General features: G+C 52.0%; 2 protein-coding genes across 6 annotated transcripts; one reads left to right on the plus strand and one right to left on the minus strand.

Annotated features, from left to right (window-relative positions):
- Positions 1-3631: 3631 nt before the first annotated feature.
- fitm1 (fat storage inducing transmembrane protein 1) lies at positions 3632-7369 on the plus strand. Its single transcript, XM_088916719.1, has 2 exons — positions 3632-4902; positions 5413-7369. The coding sequence occupies exons 1-2, from the start codon at positions 4724-4726 to the stop codon at positions 6065-6067; spliced, it is 834 nt and encodes a 277-aa protein (XP_088772845.1). The 5' UTR covers positions 3632-4723; the 3' UTR covers positions 6068-7369.
- Positions 7370-8751: 1382 nt separating this feature from the next.
- Positions 8752-22399, minus strand: psme1 (proteasome activator subunit 1). 5 transcript variants are annotated; one of them, XM_088916727.1, is made up of 12 exons: positions 22382-22399; positions 21731-21980; positions 20852-20884; positions 17859-17921; positions 13609-13713; positions 13247-13313; positions 12169-12269; positions 11357-11425; positions 11195-11262; positions 9947-10001; positions 9482-9568; positions 8752-8938 (listed from the first exon to the last, which is right to left on the minus strand). In XM_088916727.1, the coding sequence occupies exons 2-12, from the start codon at positions 21767-21769 to the stop codon at positions 8858-8860; spliced, it is 768 nt and encodes a 255-aa protein (XP_088772853.1). In that variant the 5' UTR covers positions 21770-21980; positions 22382-22399; the 3' UTR covers positions 8752-8857. The 5 variants fall into 5 exon arrangements, with proteins under 5 accessions (XP_088772853.1, XP_088772855.1, XP_088772854.1 ...); XM_088916729.1 differs by lacking the exon at positions 22382-22399 and having other exon boundaries at positions 21731-21811; positions 21898-22087; XM_088916728.1 differs by lacking the exon at positions 22382-22399 and having other exon boundaries at positions 21731-21808; positions 21898-22086.
- Positions 22400-22832: the final 433 nt, after the last annotated feature.

A 22832-nucleotide genomic window follows, 5' to 3' on the forward strand; every position in this document is an offset into this window, starting at 1 on the left:
GACACGCGTGACCCTGCTCGAGGGCGATCCGGCTTGTGAAACCCTGCAAGAACGCTGGGGTGAGCCAGGTGCTGAAATGCAGGTGGGGCAGTCTGGTGATGGTGGAGAAGACCTGTCTGGGGTTGTTAAGGTTGTCCTCGATGATGTGGGAGAAGTACAGTAGCAGGATCTGGAAGACTCTGCTGCCTCTCTTGTATTCAGTCAAGAGCTCCTGGCAGGATTGTAGGTGTGCGTTGCAGCCAGAAGGACTAAGTTCTGGTGTGCGACAGACCAAGCACGGCTGGTCAGTGTACCTGCGGCAGGACGAGCGAAGCCGAGAGAGAGACAGAGAGAGAGTCTTGATCATCCCTGGGGGGGGGGGGTTGTTTTACAGCAGCAGTGTTGGTGTACAGATGGACAGAAGAAGAAAAACGACAGGAACAACAATATACACACATCAGGTGGGGAGCTGCGTCAGCATGCATAGGCTGCAAAGGGACAAGTAATAGGTTTATTCCTGCTGAGAAGAGAAGAAGGAAAACAACGTTTCGGCCGTGGAGCCTGCTCACACCTGAAGAAGCCGAAACGTTGTGTTTTCTTTCTGCCTTTTTTCAGTAATGGAATAAGTCTATTACTTGTTCCTTTGCAATAGACACACGTATTTCCACAGAAGGTCAAGTGTCAAGTAAGGATATGGCTACAGGTACGAATGAGGACTTGAGTCTGCTGGTTTGGGGGCTGGGGAGTCGGTATCTGCGTTCTGATGGGTTTAACTGGAAATGATTAAACAAGGGCCCAGTGACCTTCTGACATCAGAAGAGATGGCTTGAGATTTCAGAGCAGCCAAAGTATCGAGTATCTCTGTAGTTAACAGAGAGACGTCAGATCTGATCTTTTCCACAGATCTTATTTAATAGCTCTAGTCTAAATCATTCATCTCTGAGCTCCTCCGTGTCTACCCTCCCTTCCACCCTCCCTTTATGGGACGTAGCAGCGGCACTGTGGCTCGGGATCTGCGCCTGTGGCTGGAAGGTTGCCGGTTCAAATCCCACAGCTGGCAGAGGAATCCTACCCCGTTGGGCCCCTGAGCGAGGCCCTTAACCCCAGCTGCTCCAGGGGTGCTGTATAAATGGCTGACCCTGCGCTCTGACCCCCAGCTTCTCTCCCTGTCTGTGTGTCTCATGGAGAGCAAGCTGGGGTCTGGGAAAAGACACATTCCTAATGCAAGAGATTGTATAGGGCCAATAAAGAGATCTGATCTTCTCTTATCTGTAGGCTCCGCTCAGCGCAGGCGGGTGCTCTGCTCGCTGTCCCCAGGACCAGCTCTCGGACTTTCAGAGACCGAGCCTTTTTCTGTCGCCGCTGCAGTGTGCAGTGGAATGACCCTTCCTCGGACCCCACGGGAGACACAAAGCCTTGGACTCTGTCCAAATCCAAACCCGAAACGCACCTTTTAACCAGGGTCAGTGTCTGACCATCCTCCGTTCAATCTATATAAACCTGGATACTCTTGTTGTGTTTTTTATTTTTTACTTTTGATTATGTACAGTATCATTGGGCTTGGAAAGGCACTTTGTAAATAAAATATGATGATGATGATGATGATGATTATTGGACAGCTGATCCCCTGAGGCAGGAAATCCTACATCAAAGAGAACGGCCAAGAGCTCAGAAGTCACGGAAGTGGGGAAACAAAGGAGTTGTTGACAATGACTGAGTCCAAGGGCTGTCTTTTTTTTTCGGTGAGCTGGATTGAGAACAAGCGCCGTTCAAGTCCTTCGCTGAGCTGGGAGGCTGTGGATGTTACAATCTCCCAGAAGAAGGAGCTGGTGAAATCTGAAACGCAGCAGAGACACAGAAGCACAACAGCGAGCTCCCACACGGAGAGAGTGTTGGAATGGGAGGACAGCAGGTTCTAGACTAAAAATACAGCGACGGTTTGGGGTTGTGGGACGTGGGAGTGAGGGAATGAATGGTTTGGGGGGGGGGGGGAGGGCGGCAGACATCTCCAGCTGCTCGTGTCAGGGGGGGGGGGGGGTGATTGACGGAGACAGACGTCCAGGACACATGGAGAGCTCTGTGCCCGGGAATGGAGATGGGGGCAGGTGGGGTACCGCGCTCGCATTGCAATGCAGCCGTGTTGAGTGTTTTACAAAACACACACTGAGCTACAGCACAGCGCAGAGCAGGGCCATGTGAAGGGCAGCAAAATGCTTTCAAGTGCAATAAAGCCAGCACCAATTACAGCAGAGTGTAGTACAGTACAGTGCACTACAGCACACAGCATCATCAGTGACAGTGTACTACAGTACAGTACAGTGCACTACAGCATCATCAGTTACAGTGTACTATAGTACAGTACAGTGCACTACAGCACACACCATCATCAGTGACAGTGTACTACAGTACAGTACAGTGCACTACAGCACACAGCATCATCAGTGACAGTGTACTACAGTACAGTACAGTGCACTACAGCATCATCAGTGACAGTGTACTACAGTACAGTACAGTGCACTACAGCACACAGCATCATCAGTGACAGTGTACTACAGTACAGTACAGTGCACTACAGCACACAGCATCATCAGTGACAGTGTACTACAGTACAGTACAGTGCACTACAGCATCATCAGTGACAGTGTACTACAGTACAGTACAGTGCACTACAGCACACAGCATCATCAGTGACAGTGTACTACAGTACAGTGCACTACAGCACACAGCATCATCAGTGACAGTGTACTACAGTACAGTACAGTGCACTACAGCACACAGCATCATCAGTGACAGTGTACTACAGTACAGTGCACTACAGCACACAGCATCATCAGTGACAGTGTACTACAGTACAGTACAGTGCACTACAGCACACAGCATCATCAGTGACAGTGTACTACAGTACAGTGCACTACAGCATCATCAGTGACAGTGTACTACAGTACAGTACAGTGCACTACAGCACACAGCATCATCAGTGACAGTGTACTACAGTACAGTGCACTACAGCACACAGCATCATCAGTGACAGTGTACTACAGTACAGTACAGTGCACTACAGCATCATCAGTTACAGTGTACTATAGTACAGTACAGTGCACTACAGCACACAGCATCATCAGTGACAGTGTACTACAGTACAATACAGTGCACTACAGCATCATTACTGACAGTGTACTACAGTACAGTGCACTACAGCACACAGCATAATTAGTGACAGTGCACTACAGCACACAGCATCATCAGTGACAGTGTACTACAGTAAAATACAGTGCACTACAGCATCATTACTGACAGTGTACTATAGTACAATACAGTGCACTACAACACACACAGTATCATCAGTGACAGTGTACTACAGCATCATTACTGACAGTGTACTATAGTACAATACAGTGCACTACAGCAAACACAGTACAGTACAGTGCACGACAGCGCACACAGCACAATACAGTATTATCTCAGTATCTCTCAGTATCATTACAGTACTATACAGTGTACATGTTGAACGCAGTATTGTGGGACTCTGTACAGGCACTGTGGAGTGCTACAGTGCAGTACAGTCTCCCTCGTCTGAGACTGTGGTCACACACACACACACCAGTCAGCTGTGACCTCTGCGCTGAAAGACAGATGGGTGGAGAGAGAGGAGAGGGCATGTGTCTTTTTTTGTACTTCCCCTGAGAGAGAGAGGCAGAGAGGGGAGAGAGAGGGACAGGGGGAGGACAGAGAGTCCTCTTTCTAACTTCCACAGAGAAGGAGAAGACAGAGCAGAAGAGGAGGAGGGAGACAGACTGCGAGGGACTATCTTCATCATCGCCAGAGACGCCGTTTCAGAACTGTGTCGGCAAAAGAAACAAGTTAGATTAACAGATCACTGCTCCAGGCTCACACGGACACTGTCCCTGGACTACATAGCGCAGATCACTGAGACTGGATCCCTGAGACTCCACTTAATCACAGAGACTCTGAGACTGGATCACCAACACTCACTGGATTACTGTCCCTGGACTACTTAGAGCAGATCACTGAGATTGGATCCCTGAGACTCCATCACAGAGGCACTGAGTCTGGACCGCTAAGACTGGATCACCAACACTGACTGGATTACTGTCCCTGGACTACTTAGAGCAGATCACTGAGACTGGATCCCTGAGACTCCACTTCATCACAGAGGCACTGAGTCTGGACCTCTGAGACTGGATCACCAACACTGACTGGATTACTGTCCCTGGACTACTTAGAGCAGATCACTGAGTTTGGATCCCTGAGACTCCACTTCGTCACAGAAGCACTGAGTCTGGACCTCTGAGACTAGATCACCAACACTCACCGGATCACTGGGAGTAGCTCGGTGACACTGACTGGATCGCATTTACCTGATCACAGAATCTGGGCCACTGTGACCCACAAGATCACTGTCACTGGATCACGAAGACAAATCCACATTGTTCCATCCTGATCTCACTGTGTGTTCCTGCCTCACAGGGTTTCTCCGGGATCACAGAGACTGCTGCAGGATTACTGAGGCTCACTGGATCACCGTGTCATGACTGGCTAGAGTCTCTGTCCCTGGATTACCATCACTGGATTACTGCCCACCTACACAGAGGCCCGTTTGGGTCTGGAACACCACGCAGTCCAGTAGTACTCCAATTCAGAACCGCACTGAACAGGGCCTCGAACGGAACCACAGTCCAGTAGGGAAGACTACACCGTGGCCCGGTGCTGTGGAGGTCCAGTTATGTTCCTGTACACGCTGCTGGTGCTGGTGACGAACTGCGCTGCTCGTATCCTCAGCAACGCCTCATTCCGGCGCCACTTCCATCTGCTCCTGTCAGGACTGGTTCTGTTTGGCCCGGCACTCAGTCTCTGGGTCTCGCAATACAGCATCTTTGCCAACAGGGGGCAGTACCTCTATCGGTGAGAACATGCACTCTAGCTCTTTCGCATTGCTAAAGTTGACTTATTTAACTGATGTATTTATCCATTAATCCCTGCTATTGGCACTTTCAGAGTTAATGTACAGGAGTGTCCAGTCAGTGTGTCTGTATGAACCCCTCTCTCTCAGTGCAGTGTTAATGTACTGGAGTATCCAGTCAGTCAGTGTGTCTGTATGAACCCCCCTCTCTCAGTGCAGTGTTAATGTACTGGAGTGTCCAGTCAGTCAGTGTGTCTGTATGAACCCCTCTCTCTCAGTGCAGTGTTAATGTACTGGAGTGTCCAGTCAGTCAGTGTGTCTGTATGAACCCCTCTCTCTCAGTGCAGTGTTAATGTACTGGAGTGTCCAGTCAGTCAGTGTGTCTGTATCAATCAATCAATCAATCAATCAATCAATCAATCAATCAATCAATCAATCAATCAATCAATCTCTCTCTCTCTCTCTCTCTCTCTCTCTCTCTCTCTCTCTCTCTCTCTCTCTCTCCGTCTCAGTGCGTTCCTGCGCTCAGGGTGGGGCTGGACCTGTGTTTTCTGCGGCTCCTTTGTGTTCCTGCTGTCCTACTGCAGTCGGGGCAGCCTGTCGGTCACGCTGCGCCACCTGTCCCGCCTGGCGGTGGCCGCGGCCATGTGGGCCGGTTTCCGGCGGGGGATGGCAGCGTTGGAGAATGCCACGGGCAGTTGCTATGAGCCCCTGTCCGCCGGCGCCACCCTGGGGCTCGGCTCGGGCGGCGCCCCCAGCGACCCGGAGCTGCCCCTGCTGCTGCTCCGGGAGGGGGAGAACAAGGCCAGCTGCCAGGTGGCGGGGCTGGTGTGGCGCGGATACGAGGTCTCCGAGGACGCCTTCCTGCTCTGCCTGTGCGCACTGCTGATCGCCGAGGAGACCGCCGTGTTCGGGCCCTACCTGGCCCTGGGCGGCTCCGGAGGGGCCCCCCTGCGCCTGCTCTTCCTCTTCTGCGTGGCTCTGCTCGGCCTCTGGCTCTTCCTCCTCCTCTGCCTCCTGGCACACTTCCCGCGCTTCCCCACCCAGCTGCTAGGGGGCGCTCTAGGCTGCCTGGGCTGGAGGGTGCTGTACCAGGGCTGGTACCGCTGGCCGCCAGGCTGGCTGTGCCCGGGCCGGCCCGGCGTGGGGCTCTTCACCGCGGACTGAGCGTGGAGGGGCAGGAGGGGTGGGGGGGACAGGGCAAACACAGGTTCACAGCAGACCTCCCCCTCCCCTCCCACAACTGCCCCCCCCCCCCCCAGCACTTCTGATCCTAACGGGTCACGCTGGACTTGGGAGACAGGGACTCGAAGGTGATGCGGACAAACACTGACTCCGGTGCCCTTTCCTGGGAGCTGATCCTCCAGACCGCAGCTGTCCAGAACTGGGCCACTGCATTGCCCTCTCACTAGATATATATATATAGAGCGAGCAGGGAGGCTCATCCCCCTGATCGGCGCTACTGACAACTGAATAATTCCTTGACACTGCGTGAAAACTAATATCAATTCAGAGTGAATCAGTGCAGACCTGGGGATCAGACAGTGCTGAGTTCAGTTCAGGGCTGTGAGGAGTGAATACGTGCAGAACTGGAGATCAGACAGTGCTGAGTACAGTTCAGGGCTGTGAGGAGTGAATACGTGCAGAACTGGAGATCAGACAGTGCTGAGTTCAGTTCAGGGTTGAGAGACAAGTGAATCAGTGGAGAACTGGAGATCAGACAGTGCTGAGTTCAGTTCAGGGTTGAGATACAAGTGAATCAGTGCAGAACTGGGGGATCAGACAGTGCTGAGTTCAGTTCAGGGTTGAGAGACAAGTGAATCAGTGCAGAACTGGAAATCAGACAGTGCTGAGTTCAGTTCAGGGTTGAGAGACAAGTGAATCAGTGCAGAACTGGGAGATCAGACAGTGCTGAGTTCAGTTCAGGGTTGTGAGGAGTGAATCAGTGCAGAACTGGGGATCAGACCGTGCTGAGTTCAGTTCAGGGCTGTGAGGAGTGAATCAGTGCAGAACTGGAGATCAGACAGTGCTGAGTTCAGTTCAGGGCTGAGAGAGGAGTGAATCTGTGCTGAATTTGGGATCAGATTGTGATGAGTTCAGTTCAAGGGTGTGAGGAGTGAATTAGTGCAGAACTAGGGATCAGACAGTGCTGAGTACAGTACAGGGCTGAGAGAAGAGTGAATCTGTGCTGAATTGGAACTGTCAGTATAGGACTCAGACAGAGCTGTGAGACCTGAGCTCACTTCAGGGAGGAGTGAATATGGTCCAATCAGGGCTCAGACAACACTGTGAGAGTGCATAGCTGTGATATCCGACCCGTCAGTGACTCAGACTGGCAGACCCACTCGGAGGGCATTACTGACTGTCCCGTGTCTTGTATGACTGTTATGGAAAATGAGGTCCCCCCAATACCAAACAGAATAATGTGCAATGATGACAATGATTGAATTAAAGAGGATCTAATACAGCAATGCGGTCTGCAAGCTTTATTTTTCCACAGCGTGATCAGTCAGAATGAGAGATCAGACTGATCAATATTATCAGCCATGCTGACCCAAGCTTCATCTGAGGAAGAGAAATGACCAGCGAGCAATGAGAGATTCACCCCCTCAAAATAAGACAAGAATCATCCTCCTCAGACTCAGGAGATAAGCTCTTCCTGAAGTGAGGACAGACGGAGGTCCACAGGCACTTACGACACAAAGTGTGGAGGCTCATCCACACACACACACTGTGAAAGCAGACACAAAGTGTGGAGGCTCATCCACACACACTGGGAAAGCAGACACAAAGTGTGGAGGCTCATCCGCACACACTGGGAAACTTGATCCCTCAAGATCCACATGTGGTGCTGAGATTCCCCATGAGGCACCTCATGAGTGTGATGGACTGATCAGCTTCCTGAGAGCCTGACGCTTACAGACACAGTGCGTGACCCGCACACAGCACACTATCACACACACGTGTATATGTGCACGGAGAGAAATACATACACACAGATACACAAACACATACACAGACAGACAGAAGGTCACACACACACACACACAGTCACACACACATACACACAGACAGACAGAAGGTCACACACATACATGGTTACACACAGTCACACACACATACACACAGAGAGACAGAAGGTCACACACACACATATACACAGACAGACAGAAGGTCACACACACACATACAAACAGACAGACAGAAGGTCACACACACATACACACAGACAGACAGAAAGTCACACACACACATACACACAGACAGACAGAAGGTCACACACACATGGTTACACACAGTCACAGACACACAGACAGACAGAAGGTCACACACACACATACTGTACACAGACAGACAGAAGGTGACACACACACATGGTTACACACAGTCACACACACATACACACAGACAGACAGAAGGTCACACACACACATATAGACAGACAGAAGGTCACACACACACATACACACAGACAGACAGAAGGTCACACACACATGGTTACACACAGTCACAGACACACAGACAGACAGAAGGTCACACACACAGACAGACAGACAGACAGACAGAAGGTCACACACACACATACACACAGACAGACAGAAGGTCACACACACACATATAGACAGACAGAAGGTCACACACACACATACACACAGACAGACAGAAGGTCACACACACATGGTTACACACAGTCACAGACACACAGACAGACAGAAGGTCACACACACAGACAGACAGAAGGTCACACACACACATACACACAGACAGACAGAAGGTCACACACACACATGGTTACACACAGTCACACACACATACACACAGACGGTCACAAACACAGACACAGGCAGGGGTTTAATCAAAGGTTTCTGCTTTATTCTGGAACTGCATGGACAGTGGGCTCCTTCTCAAGCGTCAGTGCGAGTCGGCGAGAGTGGGGTTGTGTGTTTCGGCTGGGTCTCAGTATATGAGGGCCTTTCCGTCTCCTCTGGGCTTCTTGATCTTGTCGAAGTTCTTGCTGATGATGTCATAGAGCACTGCCTGCAGGGAGTGAGGCAAGAGGGACATCGTGGCATCACTATTACATCACCACAGCCGCCACATCACCGAAATACGACGTTATTCTTCATGAGATCTGTTAATTCGTCTCAGACTGTGTGCAGTCTCTGGTTTCAGTAGGTGTGGGTGTGTAGTTACCGAACGCTGTATCAGAGCTGTGTTCAGTAGCCTGTGTATCTCCAGTAACTGTGTGATCAGTCCTCAGTAGAACAGCAGGAATACTTACAGACGCTGTAATAGATATTTTCCAGAGTTCATGTTTTGTTTTGACCATTTCCCCTGTGATAGGACTGCTGATGTTAATGGCAACCAAGTACTGCATCAGATGCAGACAGGACCCAGGGTCAGAGCCGACAGTCCTGGCACTAATCGTCATTACAGTGAGTCACTGAGGCACAGCGCCCCACAGTGGCTCAGGGGGAAAAATGCAGCTCCCAGGAAAAGAAGTCAAACTGCAGATCTCCAAGAGGCTGATGGATTCATCTAGAAATCAGACAAGAACTTCTGAATGAGAGTCACACTCACATAGGTGTTCCGAACCTCCAGGACCATGATCCGGATCTCACAGTACTGGTTCTGATCCAGCTCGTGCACCAGCTGTCTGTAATCCCCCTGTAACACAAACAGAGTTAACAACACTGAGCCCAGCACACAACACAATTAACACAACACTGAGCCCAGCACACAACACAGAGTTAACACAACACTGAGCACTGCACACAACACAGAGTTAACACAACACTGAGCACTGCACACAACAAAGAGTTAATACGACACTGAGCATAGCACACAACACAATTAACACAACACTGAGCGCAGCACACAGCACAGAGTTAAAAACACTGAGCACAGTACAAAAACAGAGTTAACACAACATGGGACTGTTGCCTCAATCCAAACTCAACACAACACTAAGCGAAACAACAACACAGACTTAACAGAAAACTGAGAGTGGCACATAGCAGGTTAACAAGACGACACACAACTTACCACATGCGGCTGTTTTGAGGCCTTAGCTACAGCATCTCCCCTCTCACTGAAATACCTGCAACACACAGCACACACTCCACACTGAGCACCTGTACTGACACAGCAGCACACTGGGAATATCATAATAATCACCTGACACACCTGGAACACACAACACACAGCACACACTCCACACTGAGCACCTGTACTGACACAGCAGCACACTGGGAATATCATAATAATCACCTCACACACCTGGAACACACAACACACAGCACACACTCCACACTGAGCACCTGTACTGACACAGCAGCACACTGGGAATATCATAATAATCACCTCACACCTGGAACACACAACACACAGCACACACTCCACACTGAGCACCTGTACTGACACAGCAGCACACTGGGAATATCATAATAATCACCTGACACACCTGGAACACACAACACACAGCACACACTCCACACTGAGCACCTGTACTGACACAGCAGCACACTGGGAATATCATAATAATCACCTGACACACCTGGAACACACAACACACAGCACACACTCCACACTGAGCACCTGTACTGACACAGCAGCACACTGGGAATATCATAATAATCACCTCACACCTGGAACACACAACACACAGCACACACTCCACACTGAGCACCTGTACTGACACAGCAGCACACTGGGAATATCATAATAATCACCTGACACACCTGGAACACACAACACACAGCACACACTCCACACTGAGCACCTGTACTGACACAGCAGCACACTGGGAATATCATAATAATCACCTGACACACCTGGAACACACAACACACAGCACACACTCCACACTGAGCACCTGTACTGACACAGCAGCACACTGGGAATATCATAATAATCACCTCACACCTGGAACACACAACACACAGCACACACTCCACACTGAGCACCTGTACTGACACAGCAGCACACTGGGAATATCATAATAATCACCTGACACACCTGGAACACACAACACACAGCACACACTCCACACTGAGCACCTGTACTGACACAGCAGCACACTGGGAATATCATAATAATCACCTCACACCTGGAACACACAACACACAGCACACACTCCGCACTGAGCACCTGTACTGACACAGCAGCACACTGGGAATATCATAATAACAATCACCTGACACAACTGGAACACACAACACACAGCACACACTCCACACTGAGCACCTGTACTGACACAGCAGCACACTGGGAATATCATAAATGTAATTTTACTTTGAGATCTGGGTCTGGAATCCCTCTATTTTAGTGCGCATGTTGGTCATCAGTTCAAACACCTTCTCCTGCAACACAACAACACAGTGTCAGCACACAAAAAGTATCAGCAGACCAAACCTGTCCATCCAAACACACTGCTGAGACCGGTTCTGTGCTGACCTGCACTGCCACTCCAAAATTGTTCCCATCCTCAATCTTCGGAACCTGAAGCTGAACCCACATGGATACCTGGATAGAGAGAGGGGTTAATACAGACACACTGACTGGACACTCCAGTACATTAACACTGCACTGAGAGAGAGGGGTTCATACAGACACACTGACTGGACACTCCAGTACATTAACACTGCACTGAGAGAGAGGGGTTCATACAGACACACTGACTGGACACTCCAGTACATTAACACTGCACTGAGAGAGGGGGGTTCATACAGACACACTGACTGACTGGACACTCCAGTACATTATTACTGCACTGAGAGAGAGGGGTTAATACAGACACACTGACTGACTGGACACTCCAGTACATTAACACTGCACTGAGAGAGAGGGGTTCATACAGACACACTGACTGGACACTCCAGTACATTAACACTGCACTGAGAGAGAGGGGTTAATACAGACACACTGACTGACTGGACACTCCAGTACATTAACACTGCACTGAGAGAGAGGGGTTCATACAGACACACTGACTGACTGGACACTCCAGTACATTAACACTGCACTGAGAGAGAGGGGTTCATACAGACACACTGACTGACTGGACACCCCAGTACATTAACACTGCACTGAGAGAGAGGGGTTCATACAGACACACTGACTGACTAGACACTCCAGTACATTAACACTGCACTGAGAGAGAGGGGTTCATACAGACACACTGACTGACTGGACACTCCAGTACATTAACACTGCACTGAGAGAGGGTTAGTAACACGTATGCTGTAAAAGGTGTAGATTAGACAAACCACGTTCAGTTTCTCCTTCAGTGTCTGGATCTCAGGTTTGACTCGTTTCAGCAGAGACTCCACTTTCTCGTTAGAGCTGACAGGACCACAAGGGGGCGCTGCTGAGAGAACAATACAACTTCAGTACAGTGTACTGTATGACCTGCGCTGCACAGGCCAGTGGGCTATACTACAGCACAGGGCAGAGGGCTATACTACAGCACAGGCCAGTGGGCTATACTACAGCACAGGCCAGTGAGCTATACTACAGCACAGGCCAGAGAGCTATACAACAGCAGAGGGCAAAGGGCTATACTACAGCACAGGCCAGTGGGCTATACTACAGCACGGGCCAGTGGGCTATACTACAGCACGGGCCAGTGGGCTATACTACAGCACAGGGCAGTGGGCTATACTACAGCACAGGCCAGAGGGCTATACTACAGCACAGGCCAGAGGGCTATACTACAGCACAGGGCAGAGGGCTATACTACAGCACAGGCCAGTGGGCTATACTACAGCACAGGCCAGAGGGCTATACTACAGCACAGGGCAGAGGGCTATACTACAGCACTGGCCAGAGGGCTATACTACAGCACAGGACAGTGGGCTATACTACAGCACAGGGCAGTGGGCTATACTACAGCACAGGGCAGTGGCCTCTACTACAGCACAGGGCAGAGGGCAGTGGGCTATACTACAGCACAGGCCAGTGGGCTATACTACAGCACAGGCCAGAGGGCTATACTACAGCACAGGCCAGAGGACTATACTACAGCACAGGCCAGTGGGCTATACTACAGCACTGGCCAGAGGGCTATACTACAGCACAGGACAGTGGGCTATACTACAGCACAGGGCAGTGGGCTATACTACAGCACAGGGCAGTGGGCTATACTACAACACAGGCCAGTGGGCTATACTACAGCACAGGGCAGTGCAGTAAGAGCACAGCACCACCTCACAGCTAGTTCAGTGCAGTGCACTCCAGTCCAGTATCTCCAGTACTGTACAGGAAAGGCGGGTGGAGTTTGTTACAGTACAGTAACACTGCAGACAGGCCCCAGTGTAAAAGCCACTGCACAGCTTCATCCCTCACCTTCGTCTTCCTCATCCTTGTCCTTGTCCTTGTCCTTCTTGCCGTCCTTCCCCTCCTTCTCTGCTTTCTGTGAGGACATAGAGCTAGACATCACAGGGAGGACAGGGAGGACAGAGAGAGAGGAGAGAGGAGAGAGAGAGAGGAGAGAGAGGGGGGAGAGGAGAGAGGGAAGAGGGAGAGGAGAGAGAGGAGAGAGAGGGAGGGGGGAGAGAGGAGACAGAGAGAGGAAAGAGGAGACAGGGAGGAGAGAGGAAAGAGGGGAGACAGAGAGAGGAAAGAGGAGAGAGGGGAGAGAGGGGAGAGAGGGACAGGAGAGAAGATGGAGGAGAGAGGAAAGGGACAGGAGAAACAGGCTGGCCCACCTCCTCCTTCTTCTTCTTCTTCAGCTCCTCCTTGGCCGGGTCAGGGATGGGGATGTCTAGCTCGGCCCTCAGGGTGGACAGGTCTGCTACATTGAGCACCGCCTCCTGGTGCACAGAGCACAGAGCCCAGCTGATCGGGGCGGTATAACACACTGCACACCTCACTGTACTGCACACACCTCACTGTACTGTACACACTGTACTGCAATACACTACACTGCACACCTCACTGTACTGTACACACCTCACTGTACACACTGTACTGCAATACACTACACTGCACACCTCACTGTACTGTACACACCTCACTGTACTGCAATACACTACACTGCACACCTCACTGTACTGTACACTGTACTGCAATACACTACACTGCACACCTCACTGTACTGTACACACCTCACTGTACTGCAATACACTACACTGCACACCTCACTGTACTGTACACTGTACTGCAATACACTACACTGTACTGCAATATACTACACTGCACACCTCACTGTACTGTACACACCTCACTGTACTGCAATATACTACACTGCACACCTCACTGTACTGTACACACCTCACTGTACACATTGTACTGCAATACACTACACTGCACACCTCACTGTACTGTACACTGTACTGCAATACACTACACTGCACACCTCACTGTACTGTACACACCTCACTGTACTGCAATACTCTACACTGCACACCACACTGTACTGTACACTGTACTGCAATACACTACACTGTACTGCAATATACTACACTGCACACCTCACTGTACTGTACACACCTCACTGTACTGCAATACACTACACTGCACACCTCACTACTGTACACTGTACTGCAATACACTACACTGTACTGCAATATACTACACTGCACACCTCACTGTACTGTACACACCTCACTGTACACATTGTACTGCAATACACTACACTGCACACCTCACTGTACTGTACACTGTACTACAATACACTACACTGCACACCTCACTGTACTGTACACACCTCACTGTACACATTGTACTGCAATACACTACACTGCACACCTCACTGTACTGTACACTGTACTACAATACACTACACTGCACTGTATATACTGTACTGTATACTGTAATTCAATATACTACACTGCACACCTCACTGTACACACTGTACTGTACACACTGCACTGGAGTATAACACACTACACTGTACTGTATATACTTTACTGTACACTGTACTTCAATATACTACACTGCACACCTCACTGTACACACTGTACTGTACACATTGTACTGTAGTATAACACACTACACTGCACTGTACACACTGTACTGCAGTATGACACTACACACTGTACTGCAGTATAACACACTATACTGTACTGCATCTTACTACACTACACTGTAGTATACTACACTAAACTGCACTGTACTACACTGTACTGTACTGCAGTATAACACACTATACTGTGCAGCCGCACAGAGCACAGCAGTGGGCAGGGAAATCCATTGCGCTATACCACACACTGAACTGCAGTATACTACACTACAGTGCACTGTACACACTGTACTGCAGTATAACGCACTACACTGTGCTGCATACTGACAGTGGGCAGGGAAATCCACTCGCTGTACCACACACTGAACTGCACTAGGACACACAGACACACAGACACACAGTCACACAGACACACAGTCACACAGTCACACAGACACACAGTCACACAGACACACAGACACACAGTCACACAGTCACACAGACACACAGTCACACAGTCACACAGACACACAGTCACAGTCACACAGACACACAGTCACACAGACACACAGACACACAGACACACAGTCACACAGACACACAGTCACACAGACACACAGTCACAGTCACACAGACACACAGACACACAGTCACACAGACACACAGTCACACAGACACACAGACACACAGACACACAGTCACACAGACACACAGTCACACAGTCACACAGTCACACAGACACACAGTCACAGACACACAGTCACACAGTCACAGTCACACAGACACACAGTCACACAGTCACACAGACACACAGTCACACAGACACACAGACACACAGACACACAGACACACAGTCACACAGACACAGTCACACAGTCACACAGTCACACAGACACACAGTCACACAGACACACAGACACACAGTCACACAGACACACAGACACACAGTCACACAGTCACACAGACACACAGACACACAGACACACAGTCACACAGACACACAGTCACACAGACACACAGTCACACAGACAGATACAGCACACAGTCACACAGACACACAGTCACACAGACACACAGACACACAGTCACACAGACACACAGTCACACAGTCACACAGACACACAGACACACAGTCACACAGACACACAGACACACAGACACACAGACACACAGTCACACAGACACACAGTCACACAGTCACAGTCACACAGACACACAGACACACAGTCACACAGACACACAGTCACACAGTCACACAGTCACACAGACACACAGACACACAGTCACACAGACACACAGACACACAGTCACACAGACACACAGACACAGTCACACAGACACACAGACACACAGTCACACAGACACACAGACACACAGTCACACAGACACAGTCACACAGACACACAGTCACACAGTCACACAGACACACAGACACACAGTCACACAGTCACACAGACACACAGTCACACAGTCACACAGACACACAGTCACACAGACACACAGTCACACAGACACACAGTCACAGTCACACAGACACACAGTCACACAGACACACAGACACACAGTCACACAGACACACAGACACACAGTCACACAGTCACACAGACACACAGTCACACAGTCACACAGACACACAGACACACAGTCACACAGTCACACAGACACACAGACACACAGTCACACAGACACACAGACACACAGACACACAGTCACACAGACACACAGACACACAGACACACAGACACACAGTCACACAGTCACACAGACACACAGACACACAGACACACAGACACACAGTCACACAGACACACAGACACACAGACACACAGTCACACAGACACACAGTCACACAGTCACACAGTCACACAGACACACAGTCACAGACACACAGTCACACAGTCACAGTCACACAGACACACAGTCACACAGTCACACAGACACACAGTCACACAGACACACAGACACACAGACACACAGACACACAGTCACACAGACACAGTCACACAGTCACACAGTCACACAGACACACAGTCACACAGACACACAGACACACAGTCACACAGACACACAGACACACAGTCACACAGTCACACAGACACACAGACACACAGACACACAGTCACACAGACACACAGTCACACAGACACACAGACACACAGACAGATACAGCACACAGTCACACAGTCACACAGACACACAGTCACACAGACACACAGACACACAGTCACACAGACACACAGTCACACAGTCACACAGACACACAGACACACAGTCACACAGACACACAGACACACAGACACACAGACACACAGTCACACAGACACACAGTCACACAGTCACAGTCACACAGACACACAGACACACAGTCACACAGACACACAGTCACACAGTCACACAGTCACACAGACACACAGACACACAGTCACACAGACACACAGACACACAGTCACACAGACACACAGACACAGTCACACAGACACACAGACACACAGTCACACAGACACACAGACACACAGACACACAGTCACACAGACACACAGACACACAGTCACACAGACACAGTCACACAGACACACAGTCACACAGTCACACAGACACACAGACACACAGTCACACAGTCACACAGACACACAGTCACACAGTCACACAGACACACAGTCACACAGACACACAGTCACACAGACACACAGACACACAGTCACACAGTCACAGTCACACAGACACACAGTCACACAGACACACAGACACACAGTCACACAGACACACAGACACACAGTCACACAGTCACACAGACACACAGTCACACAGTCACACAGACACACAGACACACAGTCACACAGACACACAGACACACAGACACACAGTCACACAGACACACAGACACACAGACGCACAGACGCACAGACGCACAGTCGCACAGACGCACAGTCGCACAGACGCACAGTCACACAGACACACAGTCACACAGACACACAGTCGCACAGTCGCACAGTCACACAGTCACACAGTCCGTACCAGCAGCAGGGCCTCCATCTCCGCGATCTTCTGGGGGAAGAAGGAGGTGACCAGATTCTCTGCCTGTGAGGAAACACACGTCAGGGCAGGCCGTGAGCACGCTCCTGCAGGCAGATCCCGTACAGCAGCGCGTCACCCGACCGGCCGGTCACGGAGGGGCCTGCTCGGACCCCAGGCCAGTCACATGCGCTCGGTGCTCCAGCTCCAGGGCGCCCCCAAGCCCTGGCTCTTCCTCCCCCGGGACACCCTGTCATGAGTAGCCTGACTGCACCACAGCCTGGCTTCCCTTCCCAGAGAGCGTGACCACACCACCGGAGAGCCTGACCACACCACCGGAGAGCTTGACCACACCACCAGAGAGCCTAACCACACCACCGGAGAGCTTGACCACACCACCGGAGAGCCTAACCACACCACCGGAGAGCTTGACCACACCACCAGAGAGCCTGACCACACCACCGGAGAGCTTGACCACACCACCGGAGAGCCTAACCACACCACCGGAGAGCTTGACCACACCACCAGAGAGCCTGACCACACCACCGGAGAGCCTAACCACACCACCGGAGAGCCTGACCACACCACCGGAGAGCCTAACCACACCACCGGAGAGCTTGACCACACCACCAGAGAGCCTGACCACACCACCGGAGAGCGTGACCACACCACCGGAGAGCCTGACCACACCACCGGAGAGCTTGACCACACCACCGGAGAGCCTAACCACACCACCGGAGAGCCTGACCACACCACCGGAGAGCCTAACCACACCACCGGAGAGCTTGACCACACCACCAGAGAGCCTAACCACACCACCGGAGAGCCTAACCACACCACCAGAGAGCCTAACCACACCACCAGAGAGCCTAACCACACCACCGGAGAGCCTGACCACACCACCGGAGAGCCTGACCACACCACCGGAGAGCCTGACCACACCACCGGAGAGCTTGACCACACCACCGGAGAGCTTGACCACACCACCAGAGAGCCTGACCACACCACCGGAGAGCTTGACCACACCACCGGAGAGCCTGACCACACCACCGGAGAGCTTGACCACACCACCGGAGAGCCTGACCACACCACCGGAGAGCCTAACCACACCACCGGAGAGCTTGACCACACCACCGGAGAGCCTGACCACACCACCGGAGAGCTTGACCACACCACCGGAGAGCCTGACCACACCACCGGAGAGCCTGACCACACCACCAGAGAGCCTGACCACACCACCGGAGAGCTTGACCACACCACCGGAGAGTGTGATCACACCACCGGAGAGCGTGACCACACCACCGGAGAGCCTGACCACACCACCGGAGAGTGTGATCACACCACCAGAGAGCCTAACCACACCACCGGAGAGCTTGACCACACCACCAGAGAGCCTAACCACACCACCGGAGAGCTTGACCACACCACCGGAGAGCTTGACCACACCACCGGAGAGCCTGACCACACCACCGGAGAGCTTGACCACACCACCAGAGAGCCTGACCACACCACCGGAGAGCTTGACCACACCACCGGAGAGCGTGATCACACCACCGGAGAGCGTGACCACACCACCGGAGAGCTTGACCACACAACAGACCCACGCTGCCCCTCTCTGAACCGCAGGAGCTCGACCACACGACAGCCCCACGCTGCCCCTCTCTGAACCGCAGGAGCTCGACCACACGACAGCCCCACGCTGCCCCTCTCTGAACCGCAGGAGCTCGACCACACGACGGCCCCACGCCGCCCCTCTCTGAACCGCAGGAGCTCGACCACACGACGGCCCCACGCCGCCCCTCTCTGAACCGCAGGAGCTCGACCACACGACGGCCCCACGCCGCCCCTCTCTGAACCGCAGGAGCTCGACCACACGACAGCGTCACGCCGCCCCTCTCTGAACCGCAGGAGCTCGACCACACGACGGCCCCACGCCGCCCCTCTCTGAACCGCAGGAGCTCGACCACACGACGGCCCCACGCCGCCCCTCTCTGAACCGCAGGAGCTCGACCACACGACGGCCCCACGCCGCCCCTCTCTGAACCGCAGGAGCTCGACCACACGACGGCCCCACGCCGCCCCTCTCTGAACCGCAGGAGCTCGACCACACGACGGCCCCACGCCGCCCCTCTCTGAACCGCAGGAGCTCGACCACACGACGGCCCCACGCCGCCCCTCTCTGAACCGCAGGAGCTCGACCACACGACGGCCCCACGCCGCCCCTCTCTGAACCGCAGGAGCTCGACCACACGACGGCCCCACGCCGCCCCTCTCTGAACCGCAGGAGCTCGACCACACGACGGCCCCACGCCGCCCCTCTCTGAACCGCAGGAGCTCGACCACACGACGGCCCCACGCCGCCCCTCTCTGAACCGCAGGAGCTCGACCACACGACGGCCCCACGCCGCCCCTCTCTGAACCGCAGGAGCTCGACCACACGACGGCCCCACGCTGCCCCTCTCTGAACCGCAGGAGCTCGACCACACGACGGCCCCACGCTGCCCCTCTCTGAACCGCAGGAGCTCGACCACACGACGGCCCCACGCTGCCCCTCTCTGAACCGCAGGAGTTCGACCACACGACGGCCCCACGCTGCCCCTCTCTGAACCGCAGGAGCTCGACCACACGACGGCCCCACGCTGCCCCTCTCTGAACCGCAGGAGCTCGACCACACGACGGCCCCACGCTGCCCCTCTCTGAACCGCAGGAGCTCGACCACACGACGGCCCCCGACGCCTGGAGACAGCTAATGCACAAGTCTACAAGTGATACACAGTTAACACAAGACAGAGACAACACACAACACACAATTAACACACCACGAACACTGCACACAGCTACTGCACAAGTCCACGTGACACACAGTTAACACAACACAGCGTAAATGCACACAGCACACATATTTAACACGCGACACACAGCTGATACACAGCAGCAGAGCAGAAAGCAGGGACTCCTGTGACCTGTGACCTGCCATGTGGTCTGGGTGGGCTCACCTCTTTGGACAGCTGTGCACAGAATCCATCGACCTGCAAAACACAGCGAGACACATCATCGTCCACAGGCGGCAAGAGATAGTTCACTCTCTCCTCTCCAATCCCTCTCCCCTCTCCCCAGTCTCTCTCCTCTCTCCTCTCCCCAGTCTCTCTCCTCTCCCCTCTCCTCTATCCCCAGTCTCTCCCCTCTCCTCTCTAATCCCTCTTCAGAGGGTCTCCAGACCCCTCTCTCCTCCTCCCCACCCCTCTCTCTCCTCTCCACACCCCGTCACAACCCCCTCTCCACCCCTCTCTCCTCTCCAGACCCCTCACAACCCCATCTCTCCTCCTCTCCACCCCTCTCTCTCTTCAGACCCCTCACAACCCCCTCCTCCTCTCCAGACCCCTCTCTCCAATCACTCTCTCTCTCCTCTCCAGACCCCTCTCTCCTCCTCTCTCTCTCCACCCCTCTCTCTCTCCTCTCCAGACCCCTCCCTTCACCCCTCTCTCTCCTCTCCAGACCCCTCTCTTCACCCCTCTCCAGACCCCTCTCTCCTCCTCTCTCTCTCCACCCCTCTCTCTCTCCTCTCCAGACCCCTCTCTCCTCCTCTCTCTCTCCAGACCCCTCTCTCTCCTCTCCAGACCCCTCTCCCTCTCTCCTCTCCAGACCCCTCTCTCTCTCCAATCACTCTCTCTCTCTTCTCCAGACCCCTCTCTCTCTCCTCTCTCCCTGTCTGGGAGTCAGTGTTTTGACAGGTGTAGGTCAGGAGGTGCAAACACAGAGAGTCGGATTACACTCGCACACTCCGAGATCTGCCCGTCTCTCTCTCCTAGACTACTGCCCCCTCATCTCGCAATAATAATAATAATAATAATAATAATAATAATAATAATATTAACCTGTTTCTTCGTCTCTGGCTTCATTTCCAGCGAATTCATCGCGGTGCGGTACTTGAGTAAGGTCTCGTCCGGGCTTTGCTGCTGGAAACACCGATTACTGTCACGACTATCGCTATTATCACGACAGCAAGTTCACCTGCGTTACAATTGGCTATCGTGCAATTTACCGTGCGATTGTACCCCCGTCGAAGGCGACTGTTATCTGAAGATGTGCGCTGCTGCAGGCCTCGACAGACACGGTTAGTCAGCACTGTCGAAGTGAAACCGAAAGTTATGGAGAAACCCGAACAAACGAACTAACAGAACAAAAAACTCAACTTCACTCATGGGGATTTCCGACTTCGACTCTGAGCATCGCCCTCTTCGCGCAAGGCACGAAGGGACTTGTAGTCTTCTAGCCCCGGCCGCACCGGTGCACTGAAGCGTCGAAAGCAGCGCAAAGGAACTACAACTCCCATGCCTAGCTTCGTCCGTATCTTTAACTTTCTAAATCATGTGCATATTATACAGGTATTTATTTCTTCAGTAATAGTCTTTTGTGATGTTATGCCAACCCGCATTGATTCAGGAGCACTATTTTTTTATAAGAGGCTGAATCATCACTTTTCGTGTTACGTGCGGGGGGGAGATTCTCTGAACTCGCTCCGGTACCCGAGAGCGTCTCGGCGGCTCGCTGCTGTCGTGACGTCACGGCGACCTAGGCACCTTGTGACGTCCCTGTCCCCACAAGCGCAGCTCGGACGGCTCCGACACTTATTGTACTGTTGAATAGAAAATTTGGGGGAAAAAACATTTATTTAAAGTAAATTTATTAGTCATTCTGGGTAAATTTCACGTTCATAAATCAAAATGGTCTAATAGTACTCCCCTTTTTAGTGCTTTTGAGGTGGAGCTGAAACACTTTTTAAAATTCTATAATAAATCTGAGAAATAATAAAGCAAGGAAAACACATGATATATATAAAAATACAATTTGATCACATCATTTACTTCACTACCTCTGGCGGTAAAATGTTTTTTTCTGTTTGTGTTTTTTTCCTCTCGTACCTGTATGTTTCTGATCCTCTGGTTGTAGTTGTATTTGTAAATTCTTTATATGTTT

The sequence above is a fragment of the Atractosteus spatula genome, chromosome 5, assembly GCF_055471065.1.
Source record: "Atractosteus spatula isolate fAtrSpa1 chromosome 5, fAtrSpa1.hap1, whole genome shotgun sequence".
NCBI classification, from domain to species: Eukaryota; Metazoa; Chordata; class Actinopteri; order Semionotiformes; family Lepisosteidae; genus Atractosteus; species Atractosteus spatula.

Coding starts and splice junctions, on each gene's coding strand:
- psme1 (XM_088916727.1), bottom strand. CDS start 21,769: ATGAATTCGCTGGAAATGAAGCCAGAGACGAAGAAACAG. Junction 13,714..17,858: donor AGATGGAGGCCCTGCTGCTG/GTACGGACTGTG, acceptor TCTGTGCACCAG/GAGGCGGTGCTCAATGTAGC. Junction 8,939..9,481: donor TGGAGGTTCGGAACACCTAT/GTGAGTGTGACT, acceptor CACTCCCTGCAG/GCAGTGCTCTATGACATCAT.
- fitm1 (XM_088916719.1), top strand. CDS start 4,724: ATGTTCCTGTACACGCTGCTGGTGCTGGTGACGAACTGCGCTGCTCGT. Junction 4,903..5,412: donor AGGGGGCAGTACCTCTATCG/GTGAGAACATGC, acceptor TCTCCGTCTCAG/TGCGTTCCTGCGCTCAGGGT.